Genomic DNA, 18664 nt, shown 5'->3' on the forward strand with positions numbered 1-18664 from the left:
ACACCCTTCACAAAAACATTATTTGGAGTTTGAGCAACTATATTACTGATACAGGTGGCTGTACAAACATGTATTATTGTAAGACCAATCTATTGTAATGTGATTGTGGACGGTGTCTGCCTTTCGTTACAAAACTCTCATTTAGAGACATATATGCTTGTAGATATGCTTCTACGGTATATTAAAATAATAACAATATACAGCCATTATGTTTTAGCATATTGAGAATGGAAACACAATATTTTAGTTGGTTAAAACATAATTAGACGTGAAGATTTATAAAGGCTTAATAGCGCAGCGCAACTTCCATACACATTGCATGCATCTGGCAGCCTACAATGTTTGATTGGCGTATAGGTACTGCCGACCCTGAATATGTTTGTTTATTTTGCGGGTGAAGAAAAGTTTATTTAAATTTGCTATATTATGGATAATAAATGCTAGTAATGGTAATGGCCGTTTGAAGTAATAAAAGAAGTTGAAAATAAAGAAAATTCGCATTTTAACTGTCTCATGATATCCTGCGTGTAACAATATCTCTTAGTTTCGCATTCGACCTCTTAATTTTACAAAAACAGAGCGTTGAAAGACCCCTGACTTCGATCAATGGTAGTCCTATACACAGCGTACGCACATGAAATATTCTCACTGCTAATTGTGTACTACTGGCTTATATATATAAACTGTATCAAAGCATTGGTACCCATCAATTTTGATGTTTGTTGAAAAGCTTGCCTCCTCCAAAATAATGCAACATTCGGTCGTTTCAAGTCATGAGTTTCAGGATTGGTTTTGGTTTTGGTCACGTGGTTTCTATTATCCTGCCTAAGCTCTTGACTGAGCTCATTACCTATATTTTTGTCTGTACTCTTTGTCAGAAAAAAGCTATTTAGAGACAGGTGTTGTTGAGAAAGCATGCGTATTGACAGAATGTGCCAACATATTTGCAAATGAATTAACTAATTATTTTCTATTCATTTCTTTATTGATACTCTATTTGAGAAATTTTATTGTTTGAGAAAAGCTTGAATAGCAAAACATGAGCATAGCATTTTCAATTTAAAATTGCGAAGTACGAATGCTGCTATTTACACGCGCTTATGTCTTATTAAACATGTTAAAGCCAACATTTTTTATTGCATTGCTAATAACGATTCAAAATATTCTAAATGTACGAGTACGTGGGTTCCTATGAAATCAATTAATTGCATAATAGTCATTATTGTAGGTATAAATTCCTTCTGATTATGTATTTTCACATCGTTTTGTACGTCGCTCAAAGTTAGATAAAATGCAAAAGTCAACTTATTTTCCATGCACTGATTAATCAATCAGAATCTTTTCATAATCATCGTCATCGGTATCACCATCAGCATCTCTTTGAGTGTCAAAGCTTTCGTAAGAGTGGGTTTCATCTTCATCCCCATCAACCTCTGTCCAGTAGTCGGTTAATACTCCGTTGGTTGCTCTCTTGTTGCTGGGAGTTTCTATTGGTTCTACTGGTTCATAGCCTTCATCAGTATCTCTCCCGCTTTCATCCTCAAAGCCGCACTCAGCATAGCTATAATGGTCTGCATCGTCTGCATCTGAAGAGAAATGGCTGTCGTCGACTTGTGAAACTTCGGTCCAATAATCAGCGATATCCGTTTGTTTGCTATCCGACGCAGTCTCTACTGGTTCGTAATCTTCATCATCGACACCTTCACCACCTTCATGATAAGACGCCTTCAGTGACTTTTGCGTTTTTTGTGGGACAATTTTGCTGTTGTTACCTTCCCCCTTAACTTCTGTCCAATAATCTACAGCGACTGTCCCCGGTTTAAAATTTTCAAGATTGGGAACATATTCAAAGTCATACTTGTCATTTTCAGAATCGTCAGATTCACATGCATCTGCTACAGAGGCATCACAAATAATACTACGGTTGTCCTTATCATTGCCAGCTTTAGCTTTTGTTGTTCCGTTTCGGTATTTCAGTAGCTTCAGGTTCAATTCTGTTTCTTTAACATCCTCTACTTCATAGGCGGTTTTACCTCTGTCCATCGCTAGCATTTCTCCACTCCCCGATTGGATTGACCCACTTGCCCCAGCTCCTTCGTCAATTTTTTCATAGTCTTCATATACATTTTCACATGCTGCGTAACTGTAGGTTAAACAGTCTGAATCATTGTTATTTTGCCCTGACGAAGACGTAACAATATCAGCGTAGGGTTCAGTATGTCCAATTGGTATTAAGTAACTTGGATAATAGCTTGGATTCGTACCAGGGTTAGCAGCAGGATTCGGTCCATGGTTAGAACTAGGATTCAAACTAAGTTGTTCTTGTATGTTCTGAGATGTCGACCTAGGAGGAGGAATTGGTTTTGTATTAGTGCGGTACTTCTGACAACAACAAATCTCCTTGATAACTAGACGTACGTCTCTTTGATGAACGCAAAAGAGAAAGCCAATAAGAACGCCCATGAATGACCCAAATGCGCTGAAAGTAATTTGTAGACTAAGAGTGGCTTCCAATATAGATGTGTGAAGAAGAACTTTGGAAATCCACACGATTTCAAGAGCCAGGGTGATCAAAAAGGCATCTTGAAGTCGTGCTTTAAGTGTTCCAAGACTGATTTGCCGAGATCTTTCGGTGCCGTCTTTGAGCAGACGAAATGTAGTAAGTATTAATGTTACGAGATTATGCTGTACTAGGATTCCAACAGGAAGAAATAGCCCATATCGCTGAACATGTCCAGGTCCAAGATAGCAACTGTAAAGAATTAAAAAATAATGTTATTATTTTCTCAGCCAATTGAAGTAGTACCAGTCTGCCAGCAGAACATGCAAATTGTCGTGTCATTACACTACACACGCCTTTGACAAATCGAACATTTTTTACCAACGTTTTATATGCAAAAAGTGGGAAATCACTATGGTCAAATATAATGATACCTACGAAAGTGTCTAAGTGCCATCCGACTTCACGACATGGCGAGATTAATTATCATGACATGTCAACTTATTATCAATATTATGTCGACATGGTCAGATAAATTATCACGCATAGTCGACATACCAAAACTTCTATGTCGACATGGCAAGATAAATTATCACATCAAATCGACTTATCAAAAATATTCGTCCAACATGACAAGATAAAATATCATGCCAAGTCGACTTAGTAAAAATTGGATTTAGGAAACAAGGCAGTACTCGAGCCACGAGTCTCTCCTGTTTTCGCAACCGTCTGCTTTCGCGATTGTTTTCGGTAAAAGAAGTAAAACAATGGGATGAGGTAAAGGGATAGCGGTTCCAAATAGGCCATCCAAAGCCATGGGAGGTGAACACCACGCATAGTAAATATTCATTAGATACTCTTTTTTTTCATTTTCAGCCTATTATACAAGCTGACCTCAAATGACCTTTAAAACAACAAAAATATATCTCACTGATATCCATTGGCATAGTCGTCTCTTGCCAGTGCAAAAGGTACTCCAACGACCACAAGTGGCAAGCCTGGGATAAACGAAATACAAATTAATAACAATTATCAGATTTGTTATATGTATATTATGTGTAAATGAATTTCTGATGAAATCACAACAATAATGGTTAAACGTCGTCAGGGTTCGCAGGTTTTTGCCGCAAATGGAAAAACCGCGGTTTTTACCGCTTAAAATCGCGGTTTTTACTGATTGGCAAAAAGTGATAAATACGTAGTTTGCCTTTTTCATCTCAAAACAAGTTATTAAGTTACAAAAATAATTTCCTGAGGCCAGATTTTGTAATTAGCAATAACATATTAAGAATTTAAAGGCATGGGTTTTCATTGCTCTTTAGTGCATTTAACTGTAATGTGCCATATCAAATTCAAACGTTTTCATTTGAAGGACTGGATGAGACAAAAAAGAATGAGTCTTTAAAAGTTGTGTGTTATTGTTTATGAGCTTTCTGTGTTGCATTGGATTTCTGTGTTTTTGCCATTTTGTTCCATTTTGGCCGGTTTAAACCAGGCAAAAACTGCCACCATGTCTTTGAAATTGTGATTGTGATATAAATACCCAAACCGAGGTCAAAAATGACTGCGCTACAAATACCTGCCCAGCAGTAATATTAACTCGTAGAATTGCCAATAAGCTGGAGACAGTACTCAGCACCAGTACCTTTAACAGTCTGGTTATCCTATTTAGCACGTTGTCGCCATTTTGCAAACGTTCATGTAAAAATTAATACAATCACAGAAGTAATAATATTATTTATTTTACCCCAAGTAATGATCGATGCTAGAACACAATTTCGCATATCTGTCGCCTTATCTTCAGAATCCACTGTAAAATCTGAATAAATACTTCGAACTTCAACTGCCATCCAGGATATTGTTGTCAGAATAAAGTAATGAATCAACACCCCTACAATCGGACATCCAATCTCTCTGTTTGCCCATCGAGGAATCTCAATACCGATGAGAATAAGGAAGTACATGATCAATGCCGATAAACTGATTTGAAGTAAAATCTTGCGAGCTGTAGTAAGTTGAACATGTCTGAGGAAGCAAACGAAGCAATGGAGATTGTATGATAAGTATATTGGTTTAATGAATTTCCACGGTTTAACGTATAGTGTAGAGTAACTCTGCGTTTTAAACAAGTGCTTGTTTGGATTGGTGAAGCGTTAACAATAACATGCGTATAACACCATGTAGTAGGTGATTCAAACGCACATAATAAAACATCTTGTACCTTGTACTTTTATACATCACTGAAGCATTAGGCGGGCCGGGGACGAGCATATTTGGTTCCGGTTTCACTGACCTTTTTCGTGTGCGCGAAGTACGTGAAAAAAGTTTTACTCCCAAATGAAGATGTTTTGTGGTATTTGATGGACCAGTGCGCGCAAAGCGGGCAAATACCTTATTATGGGTCTAAATAGGACGATGCACCGAATGATAAATATTATTGCTTATTGTGTTTCTTCTATTAGGTTTTTTCGGCAACATCCGCCATGGAAATAGTCTCCCCCTCCCCATCCTCTTTTGCCTATGGCGGAAGAACAGATCAATAAATATAATGATATCAATATTTACCGAGAAAACAATAGCAGGAGAACAATACTAAGCATCAGTATGGATATAGCACAACCAGTCTTACTGATAATGGTCACAACAAGTGGTGTCTTATTGCTATTCTCTATTGGCACTTCCTAGAATAAAACGATCCGTTCAAAAGCAATGAAGAGATTTAACAGTGTAGCAGTAGAAACTTGTGAAATCTTACAAACGTTATGAAAGTATGTCTCGCCGACTCACTTTATATCATATAGCCAGAATAACATTACAAAGCCAATATAAACTAAGCTTATACTATTTCTTATTCTATTTCCGCCATAATGCGTTAGGTTAAACGTAAAAACACTAAATGTCACTTTGAGAACAAGATCACATCTGGTCTGTTAATTAAACGAATCAAAGCAAGGGATCTAAGAAACTCTTTTAAAAGTTAACAAAAAATAATATAGAACACATACCAAAACAACAGCAAATGTAGAGAGGTGGTAGCAATGACATGTAATCCATCCATTTACTGCGTCAACGATCTCACAGCCATCTCCAGACCAGTCTCCAATGCCATCATTTAGAGTATAATCCCAAGTCACACAAGATGTTCTTTTCCACATATCGTCAGTTTTGTCAAGCGATTTGTACTTCTATTAATTTGGAAAGATAAACGCCAACATAAAAAATATATAATATTTTCTGAAAACTTAAGTAAGTCTTGAATTGTTTTTTGTTTTATTTTTAATTTCTAGGCCCTTATTCCACACCTCTGCATGCGAGCATCTGTAAGTTCCGATATGCCGTCTTGTAAGATACATATAGCGCAAACCAATTGTGTTCTTGCTTCCGCAGCCTATTCGAATTTGGAGCTGCTTTTATTATTTGTTCTTTATAAATGAGACAAAGACTCGGTTGCTGATATGCTCTATATTTAAGATCGACTCAGACCCATTAACATCAGGGGACAGACATTTGTTAAAAAAATCTTGTCGCACAGGTTTCAACTGATCAGCTTTTTGCATTGATTTGTTTTTGCAACATACCTCGCCACAAAATGTTTGTAGTATGACAGGATGAGATAAGTTCCTCACTTCTGTACCAATCACAGTCACAGATACAATGGGAGATATCACCCCGTGTGAGCTCTTAGCATTTTGCTCCCAAGTAGAAGATTTAAACAGACTATCGTCATCGAAAATAACGAAGCTAACTTTTGTATCTAGTGGAAAATAGACAGAAAAATTGCTTTCTTGATGCGTAAGTAAAAATACACAAGGTACGTGTCCAGTTTACTAACTTTTATCTTCACAAACCCAGACAAGTGTTAAACCTGAGATGCAATCTTTATTTTACAAGCAAGTTGAACTGTTTAGGTTTTCAAACGATCGCCTAATGGCGCACCTGGTCTCCTTTGCCTTGGGTGAATTTCCTGTAAAAATAGAGAGCTCCCTCCTCTAAACATCCCAACAAGAATTAAGGGTCCGTGCCCTTATTTGCTGGTGGAATTATTATGGGAGGGCACTTTTAGTTTGTGTCTAAAATTCCAGTTATGTCAAGAAAGCCCATAGCGCCATTAGGCGAACGTTTACGGTAAATGATATCAATTAGTGACCTTGTGTGAAAAAATGAAGTAATTAGCATTTACTATTCTATTTTTATGACACATTTTACAGCGATATCCAATTTTAATGTTTGTCCACGAGACCTCTCATCGGCGCTAAAGTAAAATGGAGCACCCAAGGTGTTAATACCCATGTCCTGGTCTTGTTTAAGTAGAAGAAACATTAGTTGTTGTTATTTTGATATTTACCTTTACTTTAAAGATGTTCAATGAACATTGTTCCTTCTCTTTAAAAGAAACATACAAATTTGTGGGGTGTTGTTTCAAATGTCAAAAGGAAATATGTGCAAAATGAAGTGGAATGAATTGCAAAATATCCAATAAGTTGGACATATTGGAAATAGAAAACTGAATTTGGAGTCGGGTGAGGTAATGTTAGTAGAGACATTGCGATTTCCAAACGTAGACATCGGACGTACGTTGATCTATTCAAGACCACTCTCCTGTATCGAAGCGAGGTCACGTATTTAGCTATTTTTGAAGATATTTCACAATATGTTAAAGACAGTCAAAGATTATGAACATATGAAGGAAAGTCTAATTATTATTATGATCCTTTTTGTTTGTAACAAATCATTATAATAAAGGTACAGCGATGTGTTAAAAATGGACTAAATTTAAACGCAATATTCACCCGCAGAGATTGCCCATTGAAATATGTGTGATACTTTGCGTTAAAAAATGACATTGCGATTTCCCATTTTGGATTCCAACGTAGTATAAAAGCGCAGATGCTACGTTGAAATATGCTGATTTTACATCATGTCTAAGTCCATGCTACACGCCCAATTTTCAGGACGAAAAAGTCTCATTTTGAAAGTAAAGTCATGATGTATGTATGTAGTGATCTTTAATCTACCAAAATATATGTTTTTGGGCAACTATAATATTTGGGGAGCACAAAAAACAATTAGGTTTAATTAGCATGTAGGTCAAAATTTTAATCAAAATCAAAAGCGGTCTGTTTGAATTTAGTAAGTTTGTTTAAACCGAAAAAAGGAATTGAAAGAACGCAAATATCAACCTTGATTTAAGTAAGTCAGTTTCAGATCTGGTGTCTTTATTGCGCATTGTGTACTCTCATTCAAAGTACATGGTGCTTCATTTTTTCCACAAATTGAGTTTGGTATTTATAGAAACTTTCAACAATTGGAAAGTTCAACCACAATAAATATCTATTCTTTTTTCTATCGCAATTTTTACTTACCCTGTAGGTATCAAAAATGCGGCAGGGTGTATACTTTTTAAGGGCCTTTTGTTTCTGATAACATCTGTTGTTGTTTGGCTGAACAAGTTAGAAAAAATGCGATAAAATTGTGTCAATCCGCCTTCAACTTACCATTTTCTAAACTAAACACCCCTCCTGGTAACCAGATAGCCATAGAAGAATCATTTCTTAGTGTTTCATTTTTTGTTGTAGTTGCGAACAGTGAATTTTTCCTCTTGTGAATTTCTGTTGATCCTTTAATTAACTCGTTTCCCTTCAACAATGAAATGCCAAATCCGTTTTGGGCATCCTGGTTTCCTACTGTCGTAGCTTTCAGTGCCAGATTTGCTCCATCAAACATGAATTCTTCCTGGTTCGCCATGGTTTGCACTATTTGTTGCTCGAATAACTTGGTAATTTGACTTGTTATATTTGCTGTTGACTGGTCCTTTGCCTCCGATACATATGAATTACCGATGATGTTATCTACTACGATTGCTACCTTTTCAGCAACCTAAAGAATAAATCATCATAAAAATATATATAAATCAAATGATTTCAAGTGACTGAGTTGAAATAATCTGCGAGAAGAGTGAGTTTATTAGGGAAGAATTCTCTACAAAGAGTGGGGGTTTGCTTAATCTCACAATATACAATGAACATAATTATTATGTCTTATAGTGTAGTAACAAACTGTACAAAATGATACACAATATGTTCTCAATGGTCATGATGGTCAGCAGCGTGAGGTTGTTCGGCTTTGATTTACAAATGTTATAATTAACTAGGCTTACTTATAATTTAGTAGGATATGTAAGCTAATGTAGAACATATATTTAAAAATGTTTAAAAGAGCAAGACTAAGATTAAGATTATTTTATTTGTCTTACATATGTTGCTGGTGATGAGACGGACACAACGTTAGCCATAATCTGCCACACGGACACAATATCCAAATCTATTTTCGTCTGCCTGGCCTTTTCTGTAATATTCTTCAATGCATCAACGGCTTCATTGATATTGTATGCTGTAATTTTCATCTATTAGGAGGGTAAATTGAATATCTTTACTGGTTCTATATACTATAGCATGTTAGTGTTAGCTCAGTACTGAGAAGAACACCCCTAAAATAATGTGAAATTTCCATTAAATTTATAATAACTCGCATGTAAACGGTAAATACATATATAAATACACACAGCTACTACACCATTACATATATTTTGATGGATATAAAACGCGTTTTATTTACATTATTTGTCCAATTACAATGTTTGGCGTTGTTTTTCTTTAACGAGACGAATAACCGATCACATTTAACCTATAAGGTTAAATAACAACAATTAGAGATGGGAAGTGCTTGACTACAAGGAGGGACTATTTTTTTGCATGGCATCTGAAAAAGGTGCTTAAAAAGCACTGAGAAGTACCAAGTTTTATAACCAAAAATGTGCAAATTAATCTGGGTAACATGCTGAAATAATATATTTTCTACCGTTATTTTACAGTTTTGATGAAAAGGTCCAAAGTTCATACCACGCTGCACGTCGATTTCCCAACATATATACTCTTATCTGGTCCCAGAAAAGGAGGGCGCACTGTAAAATTGTGGTGTCTACACTTCCGTGGTTTAAACAAAAACAAAGTCTCAGGTCATCGGTCATTTGAGAAATCTAATCTTAATTGATAAAGTTAAAAAGTTAAATCCTTCCCAAGCCTTTCGGCCCATTGGGCGGCGCCTATCTCCGTTTCATAACCCTAGGCCACATGTCTGCAAGCAGAAAAGCTACAGTAGGGGGTTAGTCCACTGGTAGCCATGTGTTTAACTTTCCCTACTCCATTCTTTCAATGCCGAACGCCTGGCAAGAAGGCAGTAGGTACCATTTTTAAAGCCTTTGGTATGGCCCGGCCGGGATTCGAACCCGCGACCTCCCGATCGTGAGGCGGACGCTCTAACCACTAGGCCACCACGCAGGTTTAAGAGCCGGTTTGAGAAATCTAATCTTAATTGATAATAATGTCTTTTCACTGTAAGAGTTCCATGTATGAGAAAATGATACTTGAAATGATATATTTCCCACTGAAAAAAATGTGTTATTGAAAATTAATGCTATTGAACCATAAACTAGCCGAGAAAATCAAAACGTTGGCAAAAACAACTTTAAATGTCGGCAGCGTCGCCCTCATTGTTTGATAAAATACAAAGACACCTATTTTTGTAACTGATTTTCGACATACTCAATATGCTCACTATGAAAAAAGGTAGTCATTGTTGTAGTTACATGTAATACATATATATAGGTCTACCTGTGACAAAATAGTCTCATCAAAGTCCATTGGCTGACCACAATCATTCTCAATTACTTCGCCCCAAACGGCGCTAAAATTGTCGTCAAATGTGCAATTTCTTGTCGCTAATCCGCGATTTCCTGACAATAATATGAGAAATGAAAAGCGAATCTACGATGTATATTTTCAGATATACAGTTGAAGTTAAAGTTGAATTGTACAAAATACAAAAGCCAGCTGTAATGTTTTGTTTGTTTGTTTGTTTTTGGTTTGCTTTTAATTGCAAGACCTGTTGAACCATTTCAGTAATACATCATTAGAGTAATTATAACATGTTAATTGATTAAGTTAATATTGGCACCGAGAAATTGATAATGTATACCTTAATCAACCCATTTGATAAAGCCATGTGACAAACCCTTGTACATGTGGTGGTTTATTTGGGGCGCATTCGAGTCTGACAGACAAAATATTGTGGCTTGCATATTCATTTACTCGCTCATTCGACCTTTTTCAATGTTACTAGATAACTACCGTATATTGGTCTAGTCATGACTTTACCTAACAACAGCAAACGCATATTACTCAAGTTTGATGTCAATATAATTACGGCATTCGCATTGCTTCCCTTGTCACATTACAATATACTTACTTCCTGTGGTTGTAATTGGACATCTTTGGAGTGATTCTGTAATAGCTCCAGCAATTGTTGGTTCCCATAAAAGTTTCCCGTTTGGTTTGGGCGACATTTCCTTAGAACATCGTGCTGTTGAATTAAAATTTCAAGACATTAAGCTAAACGATTATTAAAGATGCTTATCAGCCTATAGTTACTTTTATGGTATTGTCTCTTAACCCTAGAACTACGAATGGGGTTGTACCCACAGATTTTTTATCCATCATTTAAAAAAAAACGCACGCGTTTACACCCAAACGACATAAACTAATCGTAGATGCCACCTTTGCGCTCATTTTAGGACCGTACATCAAAAAATACCATGGGGTGGGTTATGAAGCCCATCATTGGTTTCTACAGAAAAAATCAATGAAGCTTCGCTCTTATAAAATTATTTCAAGAGCTAGTGACTTTTTACTTGTCAGTAAGGTTAAAATAGTCATTTTCTTTCCTTATATATTTATGAGAAAACTCGGTAAAAATCGCATTTTTGTAGAATTTTTAGCAGAAAATCATTTTTTCCCCAGATTTGCATGGGCGCCCTCACATTATGTGGGGAATTTTTGTACTTATTTTTGTATCACTGGATAGAGAAGACCACATACAAGCTGTACAATGGTACCAACTATAAGGGTATATGACGTTTATAATTGAAAATTAGGGGATTATTATTATTGTGAATTTTGTCTTACCTGTGACCGTAACTATATAGTTACATGATGCTTTGTTTTTGCTATTATCAAGTGCGTCTATAACCACACGTGTTTGTCCAATTGGAAACTCAGAATCGCCGGTAATTTCCTGATACTTTTTGCCACTACGACTGGTATAGAAGAAAATATTTGGCACGTGACCGGAATTATCAGTGATGATTGGTGGATCAATTTGAACCGCCGCAGTAGTAGTGCCTGTTTTGGTGTAGTATTGCGCTTTATTTGGACACTTGACAATAGGTGGCTCGGTATCTACATGGAAAATACCAACCCATGTACCAAATTAATTAATATATAAACAGGGAAATAATCCTTTCCCAGGTAAAGTAAGGTGTAGTACGCTTACAAATGGTTTTAAAGGAAGTGAGAGCATGTACACGATATATATTTAAAAAAACATCGCATGACCCAGGATTGGTAAAAGAAAACTTCCCATCAATTATGTTGAGGGTCCGTGGTTTGGGTTAATTAAAACAAGCGTAGTCTACATTACCAGTCGTTATCCATGGACCAAGGTTAAAAGGTTATTTTGTAGTAATGCGCAGAAATTAGATAATTATTGCCTACCTTGGACGGTAACCGTAAATGAGCAGCGGCTATTAAGAGATTCACTTTGAAACATATATGCCACAACAGTTGAACCAATCGGAAAGAAGTCACCAGGTGCGTATATAGACGTGATGCGGACATCTTGGTCAAGATGAAAGGCATTCCATTTCACTATCGCACCTGGCTGCCCAGGTGCATTTAGTGTTGTTATATTGCTAGGACAAATACCACTTGCTATTAATGACAATGAAAAGTTGCACCAAAAGTATTATATTATTACCGGAATGTACTGCACAAGACGAAGTTTATTACGGTCATTTCGATGGGTAAAATGTTTGAAATATTTTATGGCTGTTTTGAGTAAATTAACGTGTTGCTTTTGGCCTAAATGAACATTGTTTAATTGCGTTGACAAGCTGTTTGTGGATACAGGGCCGTCGCTAGAGGGGGGGGGGTATGGGGGAGCGATATAACAGATTAATGTGTTACGAAATTGTGTTATTGTAACGTAATAGACCTACTGTGAATGGTATAGTAGTTACTAGTTTAAAAAAATATTTTGAAAACAATTTTTGACTCCTACACCCCCCCACACTTTTTAGATTTCTGAGGGCCGTCCCGGCTAAAAATAATTTGGGTCAACAAATTACAAAAAATTTACGTCGGCAAACCATACTGTACACCCCCCGAATCATATTGGTCTAGCGACGCCCCTGTGTGGATATATATTTTAATCTGTATAAAAACCTGCACGGTTTTGCTATAAAACGCAAAATTATCTTATCTTGTAATATTTAATAATATATAAGAAAACCTCTTTGACATTTAATCACCATACTATAATTGTTGTTTCTTTCTTTGCTTGAACAAGAATAAAATTTAAAACTTACAAGTTTGGCATTGACTACCCGTTAATCCTTCTCTGCACACGCATACATTGGGTCCAACACAAGTGCCTCCGTGAAGACATGAAGGAGAACAAATAGCTGTAAAATATAGGGTCCACAACTTATAAGTTCCCCCTAATACTTTTTAAAATAAGTCGAAATATATTTTACAAATTGTAAAAATGTAAAAAGATATGTATAGCCCTATTTGTTTTACCCCTGTGGACCAATTTATAGCGTCACACATCATTGCGTTCAGTCACAATGGTTAATTGTGTAAGAAAAGAGACCGTTTTAAAAGTTGCACCTGAGTCCATAGCAGTCAGGTTTTCTTTAACAAACACATGAATAGGCCTGGCCTACTGTATTGTTTGAAAGTCGACTCCTATGGACTCAGATGCAACTTTTAACACTGTTTAAAATGGGTTTTTTTATTTACATAAAGAACCATTGTGACTGAACGCAATAACATGTGACCGTTGTGACGCTATAATTTGGTCCATATGTGTAAAACAAATATCTTTTTACACGTTTGCATTTTGTCAAATATTACCCCATCGACAGTTTCATCCCCCATTTCACTTCAAAACTAAGATTTTGGTATTTCTAAAAAACTTCCTACTTGTCTCATATGGTGACTTGTGTATGTAATATCCTATGGGGTATTGTTATACACGTTTTTGCTAGCTTTTGCTTCTCATATCAAAACCGCTGGACCAGAATTTGGAAACATATTGTTTTAATGGTAAGCCTCAATATTAGAAAACAGGACATGATCAGTTTAACCACTGAACAGTCTATACGTCGGACATAATTGAAACACACACTGCATGTATTATCTGGTACACAACCGCTCCTTAAATGATCACAAATAAAGCAGTGAATTTCATAAAATTCGTGTCATTTTAAAATATGTTATTTTACTATTGTTGTTGTATTTAACTGAGTTTAATCTTACGTATTTGACATTGGTCCCCGCGGTAACCAGCGGAACACTGGCACGTATTTGGTGTGCAACATAAACCGCCATTCAAACAGGATGAGCTGCAAATAGCTGAATGGTTAATAAACATTACAAAATGTTTTTTAGCTGAAATAAACATGAAACCATTTTATTTATCTATAATCGCAGTATCGTTTTTGTTAACGACATTTTGTATTTTTAAATATGTATCATTCGATAGATCATCGATTATTTATAGTACTTCTGTAATCTGTGGATAAACGCAGTGTCTTGCAAAAGTCCAAATATCATTGATTTGATATAGGTCCGACACAGCGTTAACACCAGGTAAATAGTTATTTTTGTACAGGCAGTAAACTAACCAATAGATGGATGTAAGAAATTGACACCTTTAGGTCTCATGTTCATTTTGACACCTATGGTGGCCACCTGAGGACCCGTTTTCAAAACAAAAAGGTCATTGCACTCAAAATGAGGTGTTAAATTGGCTCTCTAAGGTGTCATACTGAGATATATTTACACCCTAATTGGGGTGTATCTTGGGAAGTTTTGTCCATGCTATCGAGTCCGTAAGTACCAAACTGCAAGATTTCCAGACATTTTTGATAATAATCATGATAATTAATCCAAAATCACCCGATATATCCATTGCATCATATCCTTACACTCAGAACTCAACCGATGACTATTGTTGTACAAGGCTCACTCAGTCATTTATGAGGCTATACAAACGATCAAAAGATTGAGTTACACCTTGTCAATGTAAAATTAATTTTCTCGGCCAAATGAAAAGCAATAAAATTCTTTCTTTTTTTCAGTAAATGTCAGGAAAAAAACTATAATGCTTGATACTGTATTTTTTTTTCAAATCCTAGTGTTAAACTTGTGGTGTGACATTCAGTCATTTAGTGTAAGATTTTCGATTTTCATAGGCCTCAACATGTTTTAACATGTATCGATCGACTTTTAGCGCGACTATGCATAACAATAGAAGCTGTTGACTAGAGTTCTGAGTTCTTCACATTATCCATTCCTCAAATCACAGGCCTATCCACCATTACCTTTACATTCACCACCTTCTTCTTGCCACCCAGGACAACATTGGTATGCCTGGCTATAACTAGCTCTATAGGTTGTCCGGTAACTTGTGCGATATATTTGCCTATAATAGATTAGAATTGATTTATGATATTATTGTTTATTCTTATTATATGAAAGGTCCGTCAAGAAGTACCATCAAAACATCCTCCCCTCCCTCAGGCCGGCCCACAAGCTATAATATAGTGTGACTACCAGCATGCAGGACAGGCGGTTATGGCGAGCCATCATTGATGCCCGACAGCAAGAGTCGACGGAGTGAGTGAGTTACATGAATGACAGTTTAAACTGTATTATTTATTTATACGTGTTCATGTTATATAATCCGTTTTATTCTTTGTAGCTCTTTGTACTTACCGATAAGAAGTACATCTTGCCCAATTCGCAAATCCACAACCCTTGTAATATACCTGCCGTGTGCTACTTTGGTATGATGTTTTGACTGATTCGCGATGCGACACCTTGTAGCTGCAAGTGCTGAAAATGTACATTAATGGCACAACTTTAGAATCTGGAACACCACTCCTGTCATAAAATACATCCTCTGAATATTTTGAGAACGGTGTATGCTCACGTACCTTGTATTTGTTTTGCAAAGAGGTAGCTTCAATATTATCAGTATTTTACGCACTTATCAATACACAATTATGAATCACGATCTTCATCTGCGGTATTCTTGTTGAATCGTCATCCAAAGACCCTATTTGTTTGTTTAATTCTTACCCAATTACCCCATAATTAAGGTCCATCACTCACCCAACTGAACTCGAAATTTGTATAAATGTGTCTCTCAGCGGCGATATGAAGTGTCCCCAGGCCTCAGCTTTACCCAGTGCCCTCGTGAATATATCCAGATCCAGTACTACCCACATTTGAAATAATGGACACTTACCCAGATGTCCGCTGCTGGCACTGTCCACAGCAATCAGAAATAAGAATCGTCAGGAAAATCAACCAGATAGGCAACACAGTATTCTTCATCATGTTCTTTGTCGATGGCATTAACCTTAAAGGAAAACAATCAATGAACATGGTATATCTCTTTCAGTTCGAAAAATACATTATTAGCAGAGAGTTTATTAATACCGATATGTTCGTTAAATGTGCTCCCAAATTTATAATCAATAGACTTTTTTTGCAGTCACGTATGATGACGTCATTTCACGATTTCTAATACACAAAGTGGTGCCCATTCTCCGTAAGATGTGATTGTAGTTTTGTTGAAATTATGTAACTCCGTAATTTATAACACCACCTGATCATTCATTAAACTCACATTATGACACTACTTTAATCCTAGAAGTACGAACTTCATGAACTTGGTTGTTATTCGACTCCCTCGCCTTAATGATTATGCCACAACAATATAGCATCATGAAACATTCACCAACATGTGTTGAAAATAGACCACTTCACTTCCGTTTAGCAATAGTTGTATTGAACTATTGTTTCCGTAGCTCAACTTTCAAAATGTGTGGACAAGATAAATCGCTGGCCGTATAATTGTTGGTTTCTCTGACATCAGTCTATTTTTAGTCACACATAATTTTCTTTTTATGATTATGATTATAAAAGTTTAAAAGATTATAAAACAAGAAAGTAGCTCATGTGAACACAAGCGGGGTGGTATACCTCCGCCACTGCAATATTATAGTCCACAAAAAAAACCTAAGTCGACCCTGGAAGGCCCAATATCACAGAGGAAAATTTATAAATTTGCCTTAAAATGCAATATATAATTGCTCAAAGTTGCAAAAAATTGCCCACAGATGGTTGAAATTGTTCAAAATAGCCTAAACTTTTATACTCAAATTTGCGCACCGTAGCGACAACATTGTGCAAATTACGCTAGTTTGGTTACCATAGCGACAAACTTGGCGATTATTGGCAGAGCTTGCTGTCCACTTAAAGCAACGAGCTGCAACTTTCAGCAACTTTGTAAAATTTTAACCAACTTTTGAATTTTCCCATTGTGACATGTGGCCTACTGGGATTATTAAAGCCATATCAAAAGACACTTCCAACACATTTAAAGCCAACATGTGTTGCTCAAAAATGTGAAAATATATATTTAGCAGTGTACTTCGGTTATATATATAAATGCGCTTTTATAAATGCATAGCTAGTGGTCTTTCTATACATTTTGAATGCAAAGGCGGAACAACATGAGACTGCTGTGCAGCAATATTGTATATTTTTGTTCAACTTTGTGATTATATTGTAAACGTTTCCGTCGTTGAATATTTTTTTCCGTCGTCAAATATTTTCAAAATGTTGTTTTTGATAACATATTACAAATTCGGAATTGCAAAATGTGTAATAATTTTGCAATTCAATTAATACTTAAATTTGATGATATTTATCTACAGAGTTCCTATCCCTTTCTGTATAGTGGTCAATGTATGAGGATTTGGTCACGCTTGCTGGTCTCGATATGTCGTGCCCATGGGTCACGTGTGCATTTATAAAAGCGCATTTGTGACGTGTCATGTCAAAAGGAGACACTTGGGCAGGTTATCCATTTTGAGATTTTTACATGTCTTAAGGGATCTGGAATGAGCGTTTTGAGCGTTTCGACAGTATTTTTTGTGGGACATGAGAGCACATCAGACATATCGAATTGCATTCTGAATACGAAGAATGTCTTTCTAATATCAAATAATTTTCATTTTTTGTATTCACGATATAATACAATATTTATGACAAATTATAAAAATTTGATATTTTTCACATTTTTGATATATAACAATCCTCGAAGTAAATTTTATCAATCTAATGATCTATTCTTAAAGTGTATGTAGCTGGGAGGAAAAGCCGACGATCAATTGAAAATTTTGACCTTTCATATTGAAGATATGGATTTTTTTCCCAAAAAGACCTGATTTTTACTTGGTGTTTTGGGAAAAAATCCATATCTTCAATACGAAAGGTCAGAATTTTCAATTGATCGTCGGCTTTTCATCCCACCTACATACACTTTAAGTACACATTATCAGATTTATAAAGTTTACTTGAGTACTGTTAAATATCAAAATATCAATTTTAATCATTTGCCATAAAATGTGTATTACATTGCGAATTTCAAAAATCAAAATTATTTGATATCAGAAGGACATTCTTCGTATTCAGAATGCAATTCGAGATGTCTGATGTGCTCTAATGTCCCACAATAAATACTGTCCAAAGGTTCATACCCCACCCCTTAAATATAGAGATATTTTGCTCCACAACACCGTTTTCCCCAATGAAATCGGACATTCCTAAGTGAAGATATTGAGTTCGTAAGTTAATGTATCATAAAATTGGAAATTGAGATATCGGCCTTTAAGGGGTATAGTCCATACAAGATCCCGTCCAACAATTTTTCTTATTAAATAAAAAAGAGAGGCCACTGAGCTAGTTTTTGAGAAATAACCATTTTAAAAAGGCTGTTTTGGGGGAAATTAGTACAAGCGTCTATGGGAAAATGGAAATTTTAGACATATTTTTGATTATAACAGAAAATCTACTCCAACAATTTTGCTGATTTTTTGATATAATATGCGCATTGATAGGATGTTTCATTAAGGCCAATAAAAAATAGGGGTCACTTTTTTTCACAATTATCACGGTTGAAAACAAAATC

The 18664-nt window shown here is 35.9% G+C and overlaps 1 protein-coding gene across 2 annotated transcripts; it reads right to left on the reverse strand.

Annotated features, from left to right (window-relative positions):
• Positions 1-540: 540 nt before the first annotated feature.
• Positions 541-16423, reverse strand: LOC140158821 (uncharacterized). 2 transcript variants are annotated; one of them, XM_072182050.1, is made up of 18 exons: positions 16316-16423; positions 15932-16045; positions 15397-15516; positions 15003-15103; positions 13936-14031; positions 12981-13076; positions 12109-12324; positions 11521-11793; positions 10805-10918; positions 10171-10292; positions 8754-8903; positions 7996-8377; positions 6079-6254; positions 5506-5685; positions 5066-5181; positions 4248-4525; positions 3432-3498; positions 541-2752 (listed from the first exon to the last, which is right to left on the reverse strand). In XM_072182050.1, coding segments are annotated over exons 1-18 (4032 nt in total). In that variant the 5' UTR covers positions 16318-16423; the 3' UTR covers positions 541-1323. The 2 variants fall into 2 exon arrangements, with proteins under 2 accessions (XP_072038151.1, XP_072038150.1); XM_072182049.1 differs by having other exon boundaries at positions 15932-16385.
• Positions 16424-18664: the final 2241 nt, after the last annotated feature.

Source organism: Amphiura filiformis, chromosome 8 (assembly GCF_039555335.1).
Source record: "Amphiura filiformis chromosome 8, Afil_fr2py, whole genome shotgun sequence".
NCBI classification, from domain to species: Eukaryota; Metazoa; Echinodermata; class Ophiuroidea; order Amphilepidida; family Amphiuridae; genus Amphiura; species Amphiura filiformis.

What these genes read in the sequence shown, in the direction of transcription:
- LOC140158821 (XM_072182049.1), bottom strand. Translation starts at nt 16,071, where the DNA reads ATGTTCATTGATTGTTTTCCTTTAAGGTTAATGCCATCGACAAAGAAC. An exon ending in TGCCAGCAGCGGACATCTGG is followed by an intron (nt 15,517 to 15,931) that starts GTAAGTGTCCAT and finishes GTACATTTTCAG; the next exon opens with CACTTGCAGCTACAAGGTGT. An exon ending in CTATATAGTTACGGTCACAG is followed by an intron (nt 10,919 to 11,520) that starts GTAAGACAAAAT and finishes TTAATTCAACAG; the next exon opens with CACGATGTTCTAAGGAAATG.